Source organism: Lissotriton vulgaris, chromosome 3_1 (genome assembly GCF_964263255.1).
Source record: "Lissotriton vulgaris chromosome 3_1, aLisVul1.2, whole genome shotgun sequence".
Lineage (NCBI taxonomy): Eukaryota > Metazoa > Chordata > Amphibia > Caudata > Salamandridae > Lissotriton > Lissotriton vulgaris.
The window spans coordinates 1,720,680,369-1,720,699,795 of NC_141689.1; the positions used below are offsets into that span (position 1 = coordinate 1,720,680,369).

The 19,427-nt window shown below is 47.6% G+C and overlaps 1 protein-coding gene and 1 non-coding gene across 2 annotated transcripts in view; one reads left to right on the top strand and one right to left on the bottom strand.

Annotated features, from left to right (window-relative positions):
- The window catches only part of SCLT1 (sodium channel and clathrin linker 1), a 511,633-nt gene that overhangs the window by 424,988 nt on the left and 67,218 nt on the right, over positions 1-19,427 (top strand). The window contains exons 18-19 of the mRNA XM_086962162.1: positions 2,529-2,607; positions 15,000-15,095. Of these exons, the coding sequence (XP_086818288.1) occupies positions 2,529-2,607; positions 15,000-15,095 (175 nt within the window). The remainder of the gene's footprint in view (positions 1-2,528; positions 2,608-14,999; positions 15,096-19,427) is intronic.
- Positions 7,465-7,571, bottom strand: LOC147728363 (U6 spliceosomal RNA). Its single transcript, XR_015309651.1, has one exon. It is a non-coding gene; the product is annotated as a U6 spliceosomal RNA (small nuclear RNA).

A 19,427-nucleotide genomic window follows, 5' to 3' on the forward strand; every position in this document is an offset into this window, starting at 1 on the left:
ATGTGTGGTCAGTGGGTGTAGGGGGTGTTGCTAGTGCAGTCGGCCACCAGGAGTCGTCTCAGGCCAAGGGGGTGGATCCGAAGATGAGGACCTCCGTCTTGTCCGAGTTCAGCTTCAGTCGGCTGTTCCTCATCCAGACGGGGACGGCCTTCATTCCTTTATGGAGGTTGGTTTTGGCGGTGTGGGGGTCCTTGGTGAGGGAGAGGATCAGCTGGGTGTCGTCGGCGTAGAAGATGATGTTGAGGTAGTGCCCTCGTGCGACGTGGGCGAGCGGTGTCATGTAGACGTTGAACAACGTTGGGCTGAGGGATTAGCCTTGGGGTATGCCGCAGATGATCCCGGTGGCTTCAGAGCGGAAGGGGGAGAGGCGGACTTTCTGTGTTCTGCCGGAGAGGAAGGAGGAGGTCCAGTCCAGGGCCTTCTCTTGGATTCCGGCGTCGAAGAGGCGTGTTCGTAGTGTGTGGTGGCAGACCCCGTCTAAAGCGGCTGATAAGTCCAGGAGGATTAAGGCTGCGGTTTCTCCGTTGTCTAGCAGGGTCCTGATGTCATCGGTGGCGGTAATGAGGGCAGTTTCGGTGCTGTGGTTGCTGCGGAACCCGGACTGGGACAGGTCCAGGATGCTGTTCTCCTCGAGGAAGCTGGTCAGTTGTTTGTTGACAGCTTTTTCGATGACTTTTGCCGGGAACGGTAGCAGGGAGATGGGTCGGAAGTTCTTTAGGTCCTTTGGGTCCGCCTTGAGTCTTTTGAGTAGGGCGTTGATCTCTGCGTGCTTCCAGCTCTCCAGGAAGGTCGCTGTCTCGAAGGAGATGTTAATGGTTTTCCAGAGATGGGGTGCGATGGTGCTGCAGGCTTTGTTGAAGATGTGGTATGGGCAGGGGTCTTCCGGGGATCCGGAGAGGATGGTGGATTATGTACTCTACTCACTGTTTGTGCTATCTGGTATGAAATCTAAACTATAGTGGCCCCCAGGGCGAGTAGTAGAGCCAAGTACACCCACCTCATTGGCAAAAGTTCAGGTTGTTTCAAATTATGTTAATGTTCTACTAGTCAAACAATATTGCTGAGGCCAGTCACCATTTGAAAACTGTTTACTGCTATTTAAAGTTATCAGGAATTCCCAGCCTGACTAATGTGAATGATTCAAGCTAATGACTATATGAAAAATACCAACCCTGGAGAACTGGAGTCATAGGTAAGTTACTAATTTCTTAATTGTAAAATAGGGAAAAGGCCTACCAAGGTCCTGAAAAAATTATATAATGCTTTCTGCGGAGCTTCAAAAGAAACACAGGCATCACAATTATTCCACCTTTGTGCAGGGAGCTGCCAGACGTGCAGCAGTTCCCCCCAGGAGCCTTTATGGTAAAATTTGGTTCGCACCCTATACCTCCCGAGGGTTGCATTTATGCCCCTAGAGAGGTTATAACTGCATTGAGCACTTCTGGAGCTGGGGCATGTAGCCTTAGACTTTGGGCTGAAGGGGGTTTTGTTCTGAGGTACTAAGGCTGCTTTGCGGCATGTGTAAATGTGAAAAAGACTGACACACACAGTATAGTGAATGGTAAGTGCGTTATTGGCATTTACAATGTTAATAGTGAATCTATTACTTATAATAATGAATGTTATTGTAAGATTGTGCCGTCCTGGGAGATCTTGATATTGTCTGCATTGGGCTTTAATGACATATTTCTGCCTGTATTTTTGTGGCCACGCTCAGAGCAAACCAGTAAGTCGGATCTTTAAAAAGTACACCCTATTATATTGTGTCTGGCCTATGTGGGTGCTCGGGAGATATTGAGGATTTAGCATTCAGGGCTTGCTGTCGTGTAAACTGTTTGAATAGTTCCATCTTCCAACTTGTGTATATTTGTACATTGAGGCACCGTATTGAGTAGCACATTTGTATAAAAGACTGGACAATGTTTTTTTAGTGTTTATTTCGTGCCTAAGGAATGTGGTGGTTGCCCACACCAAATCCCTTGAGAAGGCCTTGGGCTACTTTGCCTTGCTACATTGACAGAGTCAAGTGCCACAAAGGGGTACTCGGTTCCCTGCAGAAGGGATAGTGCAGACATATTACTTGTGAAAGACCCAATTCCACTTTTCATCTAATAACCCGATTTATTACAAAGACGAATCATCTTGTGTTCTTCTTTCTTTTACTGTCCCTACTTGATAAATAAAAATATATTCTCTCTGACTCCTCCTTATTTGCTGGAGTCCTATGTAGAGGAAGGGCATGTTACCTAATGACCATAGGTGCCGACTTTGGGATTAGGGAACCTGGTTTGAGTCCAGCCTCTGTTCCACATCCTGTATTCTTGGCATATCCCCTAATTTTCTCGTGCCTAAATAAATATGTGTAATGTAAACTGGTGATCATGCAAAACTCTCTAATGCCCTCGGTCCAAGTTCACACTATATTTAATAGCATAAAATAAATATAACCAATAAAAATGTAGAATGTGTAATAAGGACATGGCAGAATCCAATATTGACCATCCGCCTCCATCTCCTTTAATTGCTAGAAGAGAGCTGAGTCAACAGAAAGACCGGACTCAGGAGCTGCTTTCTCAGCTGGAATCTGCTACTGAAAAGGTAGTTGAGGTAAGTTAATGACTCACCTGAGTGCTCCCTTGATGTAAACGTGGCATGAATGGCGCTGAATTGTGCCTGATCCCAGCTGTGTTGACTGGTATGTTAGACTATTGCCGCAACAAATGTGGCTGTGAAATCAGTATCATCCCGATGCTGAAAGTACTTGGTTACCACTAGAAATGGCATAGCCATTTCACTCGTATAGCAAAACCTGTTGAAGTGAAAGATTCATTTTCAGTTTATGAGCTGTAGATTGTGTGGTGATTCGGTAGATATTTTTGTCGTGATTTCCTTACATCCCCTTAGGTTATGCCTTTGTTTGGATTACATGATGCAGCAGCAAAACATGGGAGCTGGTAGTAGATGTACGAAGCCTTGAAAATTATAAACTCATTTCTAAATGCAAAAATCGACAATGGGAATGTATGAATGCATGCAAACACAATGTTTGTGTTGTTCTAGCTGAGCGAGATGTGGAGTGAATTTTAGACCATATCTTATTCCAGATCTGGATAGAAAAATCTTTCATATTGTACCTCAGTTGTAGTCTTTGATCTATCACAAGCGTCTTGTATAAGTTCTTATATATAGGAAACACATACCTAGTGTGAGGTATTCCAAATGCATGTTGTTGTTCTTGAAAGCCGAGAGGGGCTCTGTCAGGAAAAAGCTGAATTACAGGTTTTTTTTAGCACAGTTTTTATTGTCCATAAGCATTGCAGAATGAAAAATGTCTTATTACTTACCGGTAATCTTCATTACCCCGATTAGGGTCCTCCCCGTCCCAGTCCTTACCACGTGAGGCAGTCCTGCCTCCACCCAGCCAATCAAAACGCCAGAAATCCAAAGGTCGAAGGTGACATAAGCCCCTCCCACCCACCGCCATGCCTGTTATCAACAAGACTCAGACACAAACACAGCGGGAGGGAGGGAAGAGGACTGGGACGGGGAGGACCCTAATCGGGGTAATGAAGATTACCGGTAAGTAATAAGACATTACCCCCTCATGGGTCCTCCCCGTCCCAGTCCTTACCACGTGAGGAACTCACAAGCAAAGAACCAAGAAGAAAAAATGCAGGACACCAGGGATCCATGCAAAAGTACAAAACTTTAAACAATAAAGCATCGACGAACAGCAGCGTACAAGACGCCAACAGAAATCGTCAGAAGAGGCAAGAAAAACATCAAGCCGAGAATGTCGCACAAAAGTGTGACGGGACCGCCAAAAGGCCGCCCCACAAAGCACCAGGATAGAGACCCCGCCCCATCAGCACAGGAAGCAGACACAGAACCCACAGGAGACAAACAGGGCAGGAGAAACCCGAGACTGTAGTGAACATTGGAGGCAAAACAGAAGAGCCCCGCGAACACCCAAAGAAGGGGCAGGAGAAACCCCCACAGCAGGCAAAACAGGAAGCAACACCTCCAGCCGCAAAAGGAAACACGAAGAAACAGGCAGAAAAGCCCGATCTAAGCCGCAAAACAACTCAAACCTGCAGAAACTGCAAAGAAGGAAACAAAACGAGCAAGGCACCCAACCCACCCAACCGGCAAGCGGAAGAGAAGGCCAGCAAAAAAAAACACCGCAGTGGACAACCACAACACGTCCACCACTAACAAGGACATGAAAGGGGCAACCGCAGACCATGCAAAACAGCAGGCAAGGCCCAAAGAAGAAACGAGAACAGGAGAGCCCGGACAACGAAGCAAAAGCTCCGAAGAAGCCGACCCACCAAAGGGCAACAACCACCGAGGAAGTCCCAAGGCCCCGACAAGCACAAACCGCCGTCAACGAGCAGACAAAGCGGAAGGGGAAAAATCCCAACAACAAACCCAAGCTGGAGAAACCAGCACAGAAACAGGAACCCCACCATGGATTCCGACCAAGAGAAGAGCACCAGGAAACAAAAGAGCCCCAAAGTGCATCACAGCTCCAAAGAGCGGAAGGCCAACGCGACCAGCACATGCCACAGGCCACCACAGAAGAACAGCCCAAAGACGCTAAAGACAGCCGCTCAAGAGACAGGCAGTCAGAAGCAAGCGCCAAAGACAGGGCAAAGACAGCTGCGGACCCAGAAGCAGAGCCGGAGGCAAGGGAGGCTGGCCAAATCCGACTCCCAACAGCAACAGCAGGAGCGGAAACCAAAAACAGCAAGGCCAACCCAACAACACCGACACCCCCCAAACCTCCGCAGAGCGCCCGGGAGGAGAAAAACGGGAGGGAAGGTATACAGAAAACCCGAAGGCCAAGGAAACGAGAGAGCAACCCCCGAGGACAGACCACCCCGGAACAAAAACCGGGGGAAAAGAGCAACAGGAGGGGAAGCAAAAATGACCAAACCAAGAGTCCCAAACCAAAGACAAAAGGACCTGGAACAGAGGAACAGACAGAGGGAATGCTACACGAAGCAGCAAGACATCCCAGCGCAGGGCCATTCCAAGCACCAGCGCACAGTCCCAATCACCCACGCAATGTCCCAACAAAAGGACATGTCCCGTCGAAACAAGCACCAGACAGCACCAAACAGAGGACGGCAGGAAGCGGCCTAAGCAACCAAAAGACGGCACAACTAGAGTACCATTCCATTAAAGAAACCAACCGCCGTAACAGGGACGCCTCTCAAGACCCTCTGAAAGACAACAGCGAAGTCGCCGCCCAGACACAAGACAGGGAAGCCCGCAGGAACAGAGACACGTACCGGGACCCCCCAAGAAGGCCCAAACAACAACGAGCCCCCAGAGCGCCAGCCCGAACAACAGACAAGCCGGCCACCAAGGACCCCAACGGGGCCCCCAACCCAAGGACAGGCATCCAAGGACAACAAGAGGAGAGAGGAAAGCAGAAAGGCACCCCCCACACCAGGTCAGGAGAGCAAAGCCACCAGACCAGGGGAGAGAGGAACCAGAGCCTCGTAACCAGCAAGACAAAGGACCCAACAAGTCATCAGAAGAAACACCAAGGACACGAGGTGCACAAGAGCCCAAGGAACCACAGCCGAGGAGGCAACCACCATCTGCCGGACACAAAACCAACCCTGACCCGGGGCAGGAGGGAGACCCAGTAGGACCCGTAGAAGATCCAACAGGACAGAGAACAGATCCGGATATATGGAAAGCCTCACGAAATGCGTGTCATCCTAGTGCAGGGGCCAAGTCAACCCCCTCCAGCAACGCTCAACAGAAAGCATACGAGGCGCCGAAGCGAGCACTGAGGAACAGCCCCCAGCAAAGCGTCAAGCCGGTCCAGAGGAACTGAAGCCCCCGAACAGGAACCAGACGAGGAACGGCCAGACCCAAAACGACCCCAGAAACCGGAACCAGGCCAGCAAACCCCCACAGCAGGAGCCAGCACCGTGGAAAAAACCAGAGGAGCATGAGAGAGACCGAAAGGAAACACCTGAAAACAGGAAACGGAACTCAACCACCGCAAACCTCTGAGCAGCCGGATGGAGGGGAACGAGAAAAACAGGCGACTCCCACACCTAGGGAAGCCAAAATTACCCACCAAGAAGAGGGGAAAACCGGGCTGCAAGGGGCACAACCGAAAGGGACACAGCCGCACCAACCCGACCAAAGCCCTGGGAGGCAGAACCGAACAGAAAGACCAAAGGGAGCCAGGACCTGGAACAGAGAAAAAGAGTACCCCCGGCCCCACTCCATCACCGAAACCAGCACCACAGAGCGTAGCGACAAAAAATTGGCCGACGCCAAAGAAGATGGCAGAACGCACCACAGTGCCAACGGACAACGAAGCGACAGTGAAAACAGCCTAAAAGGGGGACGGGCCGGAATGGAAACCGGCAACCAAGAATGACGACCAACAGGAATCACCATTCTCAAAGCAGACCGGACCAATGACACCAAAGGAGATAGGCGACTCACAAGCAGGTCAACACCAGGAGCGGAACACCTAACCTGAAGAGGAAGAGATGCAACCACCAGGCCACGGAGACTCCTTCTGGGCACAACATATCCGACTGACATTCAGGGGCAGCAGCAGGCGCCGCAGAGGCAGGGAACCAAACGTAGTGCAAAAAATGCAGGCATAGGACCAAGGCACCAGGGGAATGGCAAAGCACCAAAACGCAGGCCAGAGAGAAATCTCACAAGCCCCCGCCGCCCGGGTAGCCGAGGACAAGGCCCAACCATCCGGGACTGGAAGGAGGGACCCCTAAGAAAGCACAGACCGAAAAAGAGCAAGCACACACCCCAAAAAGGAGAAGCAGCATACGAACTCTTGAGAGCGGAATCCACCAACCGCCCAACCCGGACCTCCAGGGAAGAAGCCTCCGAAGACCGAGGGAGAAGGTCCAAAAAAGAAGAAAAATGGAAGATACCAGGTGACAAAGACCGCCAGGCAAAATCGTGTCCCCAGAAAGAGAGGAACACCCCGCATGGCAATGCCAAGCCACACCGCAGCCAGTACAGCCAACAGGACAGCACGAAATGGCCGGTAAAAAATGGGAATAAACCCCGCCGGAGCAAATGAATCGGGGAGAAAGACCCAGCAACAAAACGCCAGAAATCTCATCGACCATCCCCGAATGTATACCCCGACAGGGAAAAAACGTCCACGATCCCACCAACAAGAGATGATGGCATAGTTGCATGCACCAGCAGCGCAGACAGCGCAAAACAGTCAAAGAAAAACTGCAAAAGATGCTACGTGGACAAAGAGAATGCAAATTTCCAAAGCACAGCATGAAAATGAACATCCCAAGTCACATTGACAGCATTGGCAAGACTTGAACCCTCAGCACATGATAGCCTGTGACACCAGAGGCATATGACATACCAATGAGCAACAGCTCCGTGGATGCACCGGAGAGGAAGTCCCCTCAAACATGGCGAGCAAAGGAGTAAACCCCATATATGGAACGCTTCACGAATTTGCATGTAATCCTTGTGCAGGGGCCATGCTAATCTTCTCTGTATCGTTCCAAGCTTAGTATATGTGCTGCCGAAGCGAGCACCAGGAAAACACCCAACACACCAATAAAGGAAGTGCCCAGCAACCTCCAGGAAACACTGCCCCAAACAGTAATCTCATATGTGAGAACAGAAAATAAACAAAAAAGGGCAGCCCTGCAGTCTCCACCCACAGCCACATATGAAGAACATGGCCGCAGGGGCCGGCCACTGCACTAAAGCACCAGCGCCGGAACGACCTGGGGCCAGAACACCAGGAGGGCTCCCCGCCCCAGCCCAGCACATGAACGGGGAGCATCCTGACCCCAGAACAGGAGCGTGGCCGGCCGGAGGACCGGAGCGGCCGCGCCGGTAAAAACATGAAAAGATCATAAACAGAAGCATTTAAAAATGCAAAAGAAACACTCACGGCACCGCCAAACCATCCAGAAGCAAACAGGAACAGAGGCAGGAACCGGGAGCACCAGCGTTCCGACAGCCGTCGGAGCAGAAAAAAAACAGGCATGGCGGTGGGTGGGAGGGGCTTATGTCACCTTCGACCTTTGGATTTCTGGCGTTTTGATTGGCTGGGTGGAGGCAGGACTGCCTCACGTGGTAAGGACTGGGACGGGGAGGACCCATGAGGGGGTAATGTTCTATGGTTCCCTTACAGCTTCATAGTAAGGAAATCAAAAGGGGGGAGGAAGAGGTGGTGCTGTGTGGCACCGAGGTGGGCACGTCCTCCTCTTGCAAAAGTAACTGTAATCAAACAGGTCCACCTCAAACAAAGAGGTCAGTGCGTATCTTGATGACCTTGGGATACACACATGTGGTTAAAATACCCCTCACACACCAAAAGGGCCCTTGGTGTCATGCTTCATCATCGGGGTCTTCCCGCCCGGCTGCCGGACGGGGCAGTGCTGCGACAAGCGACTACGCTGGAGCACCTTTTTAATTGTGGGTGCTATGTGAGTGAATGGAGTGAGTGTCAGTGGGGTCAGGGGTGATAGGTGAGTGATGTTAAAAAATACCTGGCCTAGTGATACAAAAAACTATTTAATAAGCACTGGCTGGTATTGTTAAAAAAAAGGTGGTGTCGGAAAGAGTAAGTGGGTTTATGAGCTTACTTTCCTGTGTGGGTCGACATGTTTCGGGGCGACATGCCCCTTCGTCAGGACCGGGGTAAGAGATCCCCCTGTCACTCACTAGTGTGTCGCCACGGTGGGTCTTATTTTTACAAAAAAAATGAAAATAAAGGGATCAATGTGTATGTATATATATTTTATATTACTAGATACACATCCCTAGCTATGAAGTAAAGTACTCATGTAGTATGCTCTTTACGATGAGGACCAGTGCCTCATGGGCCAGCGCTAGATCAGAGGGTATAATAGGGGTCCAATCAACCCACAGCCTCGTTGTGCTTCCTCCTCCGTCCGTGGAGTAGTAATATAAAATATATATACATACACATTGATCCCTTTATTATCATTTTTTTTCGTAAAAATAAGACCCACCGTGGCGACACACTAGTGAGTGACAGGGGGATCTCTTACCCCGGTCCTGACGAAGGGGCATGTCGCCCCGAAACATGTCGACCCACACAGGAAAGTAAGCTCATAAACCCGCTTACTCTTTCCGACACCACCTTTTTTAACAATACCAGATGAGCTACGACCACTGCCATCACTTTTGGGCGCTGGTAAGGCCAAAGAGGAGGAGCACAGTGAACTGAAAATGCTCATTGCCTACCCTGAACCGTAAGTAACACCTGTGGGCTGGTAAGATGGGAATATGGAAGTATGTGTCCTGCAAATCCAAAGCTACCATGCAGTCTCCAGAGTCGAGGGCAGAAAGGACCTGAACCAACGTGAGCATCTTGAACTTTTCCTTCCGGAGGAAGCGGTTGAGGGCCCTGAGGTCTAAGATAGGAACCAGGCCTTTGTTCTTCTTGGGGAGAAGAAAGTAGTGGGAATAGCAACCACAACCTATTCTGGCACAGGAACTCTTTCAATAGCTCCCTTGGCTAAGAGAGCTGCAACTTCCTGGTGGAAAAGGGCTAGGTGATTCTTCGGCATGCAATGGAAGGATGGCGGCATGGAGGGAGGGGTATTCTCGAACTGGAGGGAGTAGCCCCTGGATTATCTGCAAAACCCACCTGTTCGACATGAAGGTTTACCAGTCGGGGAAGTGATGGCGAATCCTGCAGCCCACTGGCCTCTGGTGGCCCTGAAAGGTCGGACTAGGAGGGCTTTGAAGGCTGCTGCAGAGGGTTTATGGGTGGACTGGCCCGCCCGCTGGCCCCCAGACCTGTGTTGCTAGGTCCCACTTTTGTTGCCACACAGAGGCTGGGTAACTTGTACGGACCGGTAACTGGACTGCATCGAACGTGGTGGGGCACCCCTTCCCTAGCCACGAAAGGGGTGAAAAGCATACTGCGTGGGGCGAGAGGTTGCCGCGAGGCCCAAGGATCTGGCCCAAGCAGGGGTATGCAAGTACCTTCCGGCACCGTACCGACCTCTATCAAGGACGGTCTGGCACCATGTCCAAGTCGGGGTGAGACTGGGGTCGATGCCGGTCGGGGGCGTCGTCCCTGGAATTGTCACAGAGGAAGGTACCATGAGGTCGACCGGCACCGATCCGGATCCGGGCCTAGATCCTCGGGGCCCTCTGGAGCGGGAACCACCAGCATTGAAAGCCTACGGCCCTCAGTCAAGTCCGCGGGGCCCTAAGGTGCGCCGGCGAAGTTGGGCTGCCAAAGATGCTGTGAAGCGCTTTGTAGAAAGCTCGAAGCTGGGCAGGGGACGCTCCAGTTCCGGGAAAAGGAGGGAAGCATGGAGACATCCCAGAAGCAGGCTCCGAGGACCGAGCAAGAGAGTGACTACGCTCCTGGTCCCACTTCGTGTCGGCCGACGGACAGTGCGAAGGCGAAGAGCAACAGTGCCTTTTGCCTTCTTTTTGTGCTTCGACTTACCCAAGGACGAAGACTTGGAAGACAAATGGTATGGTGGCTCTGCAACCGGTCCCGAGACCTTCCTCTCGACCGGGACCTCGAGCAGCGCAGAGCCTACTGCCGGGCCTCCAAAAGCTGTCTGGACAACTCCCGCAAAGACTTCAGGTTCACGGCCCAACAGTCTGAGCACGGGTCGTAGTTGCACTCCAGGCACCAATGGCACACAAGGTGCGGATCCGTGACGGACATCAGCTTGGGATAGGAGTCACAAGGCTTGAATCCGGTTTGGTGAAGGGACATCACTGGTGCACCAGGAGTCAAAGACTCAAAAAAGGCGTAGACAAAAAGTCAAAAAAGGTTAGTCAAAAATTGGCTAAGGGGCAAGCTCTCTCCGGATCTGCGCTAGGCTGGTGCGGAAAAGGTTGCATCAGAACTGATGTCATCTAAGTAGACAGACACAGTGACGTCATTCCAGCGACCATGACGCCCACGATGGAGGCTGTGTCAACCGACGCCACCTACTGACGCACAGGGGTACTATTAAAGAAATAATCTCCAGATCCAGTCTGACACTTGGTGGTAATTCTAACGGAAAGGCATCTATAACTAAATTCTCTTTCAGATACACTATGTGCAAAAAAATAATACTGGATAATTTTAAATCCGGCATTTCTGGAGGCGAGTGGAGTGAACTCTAAAATAGCATTGCAATGCTTTTCCGTGATTAGCAGACCCAAATTCGTTGCCCAGCAGTCACGCCAGTCCCCTAAGAAACCCCCTACTTTGCAGCAGGAGTGCATTATAGTGTAAAGTGATGGCTTTGGTCCTGCCGGTAGTGGAACATTCAGTCTTTAGGGTCTCCTATGAGGGCTGCTACTCAATCTCTGTGTGCCAGTGTGCTTGTATACTGCCCCACACAGCTCTATACAGAAGGAAATGATGAGGGAGTATCTCAGAGTTGTCAACCAAATCCTGAAAGGGGTTTAGTACACGATTGTCATGAAGGTCCCCTAGGGTATACCAATGCCAGCTCTCTCCCAGTCCCACAGACCCCTCAAGCATCCGCCCGGGTGTAAAATTAGCAGGGCAGATAATGGGAGGGCTTTAGCATACGGGCATTGGGCGTAAATTCTTTGAATTGTCCTTGACTAGGCATATTGAAGGGTAGCGACCAGAATATTGGAGAACTCTGACCTACTGTTATAATACCTTTATGTATCCGGACTTTCCAAAAGAGTATTCTATTGTTTATTGTAATATTTGTATTACACCAGATAGGGAAAAACTAACAAAAATTAGAAAAGGAGCTTGGGGGTATGGGCTTAGCTAGAGACAGTGTGAGTGAGTATGGGTGAGGAGAACGACTTAGAGGGTTGTGAAATGTAAACCATGTCTCTAACTGAAAAAGGTGTAGTTAGGGAGTATTCCAATTTATGCCAAATTGGAGGAATACAGTGAAATTTATCTGAGCATCTAGCTTCCAATCAGGCTTCCCCTTTTGGCGGATTTTCTGTTGCAGGTGAGAGTTCTCCTCCTGAACCTATCAACTCTGTGCTTTCCTGTGTGGTGATTGAGTAGCAGCAGTTGATATCTTTCACTCTTCCTCCCGAAGTCGGCAATGTTATTTTGGCAGCCAGGCTTCCCTCCACTAAGACTTTATATACCTTCAGGTGGAACACATTTGTCAAATGTTGTACAGAAAAGTCTCTTGACCCTCTTTCTGCTTCAGTTTCTGATATTTTGCTTTTTCTGTCTTTTGCCCAGTACGGCTCTGCTCTGGGTAACTTGAAAGGGTATCTTTTGGCTTTGTCTGCCTTCCTGAGGCTGCCAGACTAACCCTCCCTATTTAAATCACTTATTATGCATAGATTGGGCAAAGGTCAGTCTTCAAAAGCCTCTGTATAGCCCACAAATCCATCTATGGACAAGCCCCGGCGTACATTAAGGAACGGCTGGAGATTTACAGACCTGAAAGAAGTCTCAGGTCCTCCGACGCCCAACTGCTTGTATGTCCCCGGTTCTGACTGGCCACAAAGGGCGGGAGATCTTTCTCCGTCCTACTACCTAAGCTCTGGAACGATTTGCCTGAGGCCCTCCGCAAGGATGGCAATCTACTCCGTTTCAGGAAAGCCCTAAAAACAGTTCTATTCAGAGCAACGCTCAGCCCAGCATAGTCTTGCCCAGTTCCTCCACTCCCTTTCTGCTAACTCGGTTGTTGTGTTTTGCGGTCAAAGCGCCCTGAGACCTGCAGGTGAATTGGCGCTATACAAACTGACAATAACAATAACAATAACAATTACTGAAAGACCCTGTACATATGATCCCTCCTGCCCCTTTCACTATACCTTAATTTGGTTCTCACTTTGTTACTGTGCACTCTGTTCAAGCCTCTGCATAATTGCCCCCTCTGCTGCTCACCATGAAAACAGCATTCTTAGTGAGCGAGATCAGGCTCAATCGTTCAAGCCTCCCTATTCCCTGACAAATTGGTGCTTCGCACCAGGGCCTCTTCCCTTCCAAACTTGGTGACTCCCATTTCATATGGGGCAATCTGTCACCTACCCACTTCCTCCACATCCCTCCAAAGAAGAGGAAAGACTCCACCGCCTGGACTCAAAAAGAGTGCTGTTGTTCTACCTTGAACTCACAAACGAGTTCTGGGTGGACGACCAACTCTTTTTGTTCTTGGGGTACTTTGGAGCAAAGAAAGGTTGTGTGGGTAGGAGAGGACCATCTCCTGGTGGGTCATCCCCCGCATAATAATTTGCTATGCTCTGGACAAGAAGCAGCATCCTAAAGACTTAAGAGCACATTCCACCAGAGCTAAGGCTGCTACCATGGCTTTGCAATGTGGCGTTCCGGTCCTGGATATTTGCAAGGCAGCAATGTGGGCATCCCTGCACAAGTTCACGAAACTGCCTGGATCGTCAAGTCCACACAGATGGCCATTTTCGACGCTCAGACCTGCAGGACTTCCTAGTGTAATTTTTTTCCACAGTTCCTCCTCTAGGGACGGCATTGCTTTGGTATCTATACAAATATAAGAAACCTGCGGGTCGTTGTCCCTGCAGGATGAGTAGGTCCAATGTAGGTTGACCTCCTGGGAGTTGAGTACTCGTTTTGTCACATTATAACAACAGAATTACCCCTCCCTCTTGACTTTTAATCAGGTTGGGTCCCTCGCAGAATAAAAGTTTACTACAGAGGATTCCCTTACCTGTTTTATCATCACTTCATACATCTACACTCACGTAGGTCCCTCACACCCACGTCACCCTTACGACAAGGAACAAATGATCTCTGACAAAGAGCCACTTTAAGGGTGCCCGTCGGGCATTGCAGCGCCGGCCCGATGAGGAGCAGGCCCATATGATGAAGCATGACACCTAGCTTGCTGGGTGTGTGAGGGCTCTAGTTCCGCAAGGAGGATTCCCCCTTCTCACGACCTGTAGAACCTTTTATAGTATTTATCTTGTGAGTGATTAATACATCACTTAGGAACTTCGTACCCTTTTTCTTGTTGACTAACCTTTAGTAACGCCTTATCTGGTAGAGACATGATCTAGTTACAAATTCCTTACTGACCCACCCATCTTCCCCGTGCTGCAGACCTGTTTCTAGGGTCAGGACTGTTCACTTTCAAGACCCTAGTTTCTTAGAAACACACCCATGTCAGTAATATTCATGGCTTTGCATTTCTGGTATGGAAAGTTGTAAAAAGTAATTGACATCAGTGCGCCGAGGTGGCACCTATATAGTTGACACGGACGTTACTTCCAGCGTCGATAAGGCCAACGACGTCACACGTTGTTAGCCAACACCACCTACTGGTGTGCAGGGATAGAAAACTCTTTTGGATCCAGTCTTATGCCTGGGAAATTCAAAGATAAGGAATCTGCGTCTAGATTATGTCTCTACCAGATAAAGCATTCCCAAAGGTAAGTAACTTGTCCTTTAAGTCCAAGGTATTCTATAGTGGATTTTGGACGCCTGCTTCTACGACTTCCCGTTTCTCTTGACTACTCACTTGCTAACTCCACGGTCAATGTTTGTGTATTTCTGTAGCTGCTTTATAGACATACAGAATGGTAATCTAAGTTGAGGGAGCAAACAATTGTGTTAGAGAGAAGAGTGTATAATGGTGGAGGGAGGTTTGTTCCTGATGCATGGATATGGCTATACATGCACTCAGTTAAAAAATGTAGATATCTCCCTTCAGGTATACGTGACATAGGTTAATATGATGAATGACTTGCACTACAACTTCCATAGTTTATAATTGTAATTGTGTTTATATTACGCTTAGTATACAAGGCGTTAAAGTGTGTTATGCCATGTTCTGGAAGATTTTGTTCTCTAAAACAGATGTCTGAAAATGATTTGCACATTACTGAGCATTGGTGTGTGGTGAAATCTGCTGTTGATATTCATTGAATGAGGTATAGTTTCATTGTAGAGGGCAACTACTTACTGTTTACTCTTCAAGTGCAGATTTCTTTAAAAAAAAGTATTTTTAATATGTCCTTTCATTTTTTATCAGTATGAAAAGTTGATGACAGAATATCAAGAGAAAACAAGTAGGCTTCAAAGGCGACTAATTCAGGCTGAACAGCGGGCTACAACAGCATCACAACAGGTACACTAACTACCACAGACAATGAAGAAAAGCATCTATATTTAGTCAGGTTATCTTCATTGTAAAAGTTAAATGAGTATAGACATTCATTGATTCACATCTTTGTTAGACCTACATAAACTAGTACATTACATATTACATATTGGATATTCTTTTTAGTGTAATTAACGTGGGATTTGTGCTAGTTTATCATTTTTTTGTGTTTGTTTGGTTGTATGCCCTATTTAGGCAATCATTACAAATAATCCATAAATTCCAATGGGTCAATTGGAATTACAATTTGTAGTTTTTCACACGCTGGTTTTATCTGATAACAGCAGCTGAAATCTCTGTTCCAAAGACTACGGGAAAGAACCATGCAGTAATGCGAAGCAAAACACCAATTCCTGCATGTTCTTCCCCAAAAACTTGTAATCCCCATTATTTACCTACCAACAGGAATTGCCATGATCCATGATAACAATAATTCAGGGAAAATAGTGGGCATTTTAATGGGTCAAAACGCTTCTTCTCATTCTGTGTTTATTAAAACAAATTCAAATCCTTTTAAGGTTGAGCCTAGCAGCAGCGGGCATGCACTGCTTGCTCTATGAGGCATGATGTATTGGAGTATGCACTGGAAAACCTGCCCACTCTCCACCCATATTTGTCATTGGCTTGTGTCATTGTCCTTCATAAATGCTGGCTTCTGATTTGTAGGCTTGTTAGTCCCTCCTTGGTACAGCGCCTTGTCTGCATTTGTTACCTCCCATAACAACTGTACCTTTTACTTGGCTTGTTACACGGTCTGCATTATAAGTAAGGCTCCCTGTATTCCGTTTTTTTGGATTTTTACAGATAAATACAGACAGAAAACAATGTTTTTTCTGTCTGCATTTATTTTTAAAAGCCGATAAATACAAAAAATGTTGCTTCTTTTAAGTGACTCTCCATGATGTCTTTAATGAAATATAGGACAGCAGCTGAGCAGATGGACGGCATGGGAAATTAAAAAACAGGATGACATTTCTTTAAATAAAAGCATATGTCAACATACTTTTATATCATAATGCTAGTATTTACCAGTGGATATATTATGTAATATTAGGCCGCTTAAATAGCTAAAACACCACAGACATCAAAGTATGAGTGCGCATCTATCAGTTAAATAGAAATGGAAATGTACAGTTTTACAATATCATTTATACGGAAACCTACCTAAAGGCCCATAGGAATGAATGGGGAGTGATTCCTTATTTGCGATTAGCAATTTGCTAATCGCAATTAAGGATGCGATTTCAAGGGTGCTAGGGGTGTCCAAAGGACACCCTGTAGCACCCCTGAAATGTAATCTACATTGGTGTTGCGCACACACATGTCCAAAGGACATGTGTGTGTGCAACATGCAACTTAGAAAAATGCATTTAAAAGCTATTTACCACGAGGTTTGACCTCGCGGTAAATAGCGGCCCGAAATTGCGATTTCGCAATTTAAAAATGGTTAATGAATTGCATTTAAGGAATCTCAAATAGAGATTCCATAAATGTAATTCCTCGCAATTTAGCGAATTCGCAATTACTGATTTTTGCAGTTGGGATGATGAATCCTAAATGCAAAAATTGCACTCGCAAAGGGCCAGATTCTCAGAATCTGGCCCTTTGCGAGCCGATTTTTCAATGATGAATCTACCTGTAAGTCATCTGATGACATATCTCAATATTGTCCCATCCACCAAAGCCCTGCAACTTGTACACCTGACTATTCGTCCCACCACAACAGGGTCTCTTTTTGATTTAACTGAGGTTTTGGATGCCTCCAGGTCATAATCTGAGTTGACAGTGGACCTTGTGGGAGTCTTGGTGAAGACATCACAAATAACGCTGTTGTCTATTAGGGAGAGAAAAAGAAAAAAGGGAACAACCTGGGGAATTAAAGGAATACACCTAACTCCTTCACCTCCCAACAGAACTACTGGCCTTTCATGGCTCCACAGAGCTGACCTCACAATATTGATGGTTTCTTCGGCCCAGTTAATGGACAAAAAGGGTGCAAACTTAACTTGTTTGCCTTTGAGTCTGCTAATGAAACCCAACTCAAAATCAGTTCTCAAAACTCCTATGTACGGCAGATCCTGGCAAGGGGACAAATTGGACATTGTGAGATTGAAGAGAAATGCAAACAAAACCAGGGCCTTGTAAATCATTGCCTCCTTCCTTTGTTCCCGGGATTTGAAATGTACCATCCAGTTGTCCTGGTATAGGTGCACCCAAATCCTCAGATTGTAGACCTAGCATAGAACTGGTGCTTGCTCTTAGGTAAATCTCTGGGAAGATTTCAGTTCAGAGGAGACCCTGAAAATGGAATGCACAATGGCAAAGCACTGGAATCGCCGGTATTCCAGATCAAGGGACAACCAAGAAGTTCACCCTGGGTCAGATGTATGATTTGTTAGTCTCCTTGAACCGGAGAAACTCTCAACGAAGCACTTTGCTCCCTTCAAGATGATTTTGAGAGCCAATGCCTTGTTCTGCCCTGGGTTGTATAATAAAGGCTTCTTACACAAATAATTGTAGAAGCCAGATGTATTTCAGGATGCTATAATGGACGTTACAATGCTTGCATCTTTTCCAGTCCTTGGTTTAAATAATCTGATAGAGATGTCTAACTGCAAATGCCTTATCTTAGAATCCTCCCCAGGCGCCTGGCTGGATCCAGAACTTTTTCCAGTGGTACCTCTGTGCATCGGTAGTGGACGCCGAGTGACTCCGCAGCAACTTCGTCTCTCAATAGTGATGTCAACGGAGTCCATATAAGCCCTACCCCGACGTGCTGACTTCAATATCTTCTTTTCCGCGCTAACTTGCAGATCCACTCTGCAGTTCCTCTGGCCGTTTTCGACTTAATTGATGTTTAGTCATTGCCTGAGCATTGTGCCTTTTTCTCCTACTCTTCTTCAATGTCCTCCGGATTCAAGCCTTGTGAGTCCTGTGGGCGTCAAATATCCACCACAGATCCTCACTCGGCTTGCATGTGGTATCTGGGTGAGCACCACAACTCAGATGAGTGTGACTCTTGTCAACAGCTCCGACCGGAATGGCGCAAGGAACATCGCAGAAATAGTTATTTCTGTGTCGGTTACAGATCCATACGATATTTGTTTGTGATGCTTTGGTTCATTTTAAAAAATCCAAGCATGGCTCTCCTGTTTCACAACACTTCCACCACTCCTGCCATTCGAAAACACATGAGGCACATGAAACTTCTAGTCAAAGTCGTTCTTCCATGATAGAACCACCATTGACATCTTTTTTAGTTTGTCTTCCACCACATAAGGTGGGAACACCAGATCAGCTCCAGCATCTTCAGAAAGCTTTGGACTCGGACTTTGGGGCTGTTTTGGATCCTTCTGGTATGCCTTTGGGCTCCAACCCTGTGAGGAGGACTCCGGCGGTTCCAGAGATACATCCTCAATTCTGGCTCTGCCTCTTAGTTATCGAAGCTGATTTCTCTTAGTTATTGAAGCTGAAGACATTGGGTCCATCGAATACGGACCCGTCAACATCTCTGCTTTTGGTACCATGCTGGCACCACATACTATTTAGACGTTGCCGCAGGCAATGCTGGGAAGGACGTCACCAACCTCGGTTGAAGATCTGATCGTTCTTTCAGGCACTGAAGGCTATGTACCATCTAATTTGGTTCATGCTCAGTCTGAACCGGACCTAACTAGAAAGAAGTATCTTTTTGATTAGCCTCAAGATTATATTTTACAGGACTTTCAAGATTTAAGCGGTCTTGACACTTCTCCAGGTGTATATTTATCATCCCCTACTCCAGTTGTAGCTACTAAGGAGGCAGCATTATTTGCTAAGTTTTACATAAGCCAACCTGAACTTGTGATCTAGTCTTGCCATCTCAGGAGGTTAAGCCTACTTTGCTAACGGGCATTCTGGATCTAGCTTGTACTTCACGGGAGCCTTTATTGACATGCAATTAGGCTTTAACAGATGTTTTAATGGGTACTTGGGCAAAACCAGGGTCTTGTCCTCCAATAAATTGCCTGATTGCACGAAGATACCCACAAGAACCGGAAGATCTGAAATTTTCAGCTCCGGAAAGCCTCGTACTACAGGCTTCAGCTAGCCATACTTATCCTAATCCATTCCCTACTAATCCTCCTGATGGGTAGTCTTTGAAGATGGAGGCTTATACAAAAAAGTATTCATTTCCCCAAGTTTGGCTTTGAGATCTGTTAATGCCTCTTCGAGAGGTATTCCCATGCGTTGTAGAATAGAGTGACTGATGTTTTACCTGCCGTTCAGAAGGATACTCGTATGACATTACAGTATAGT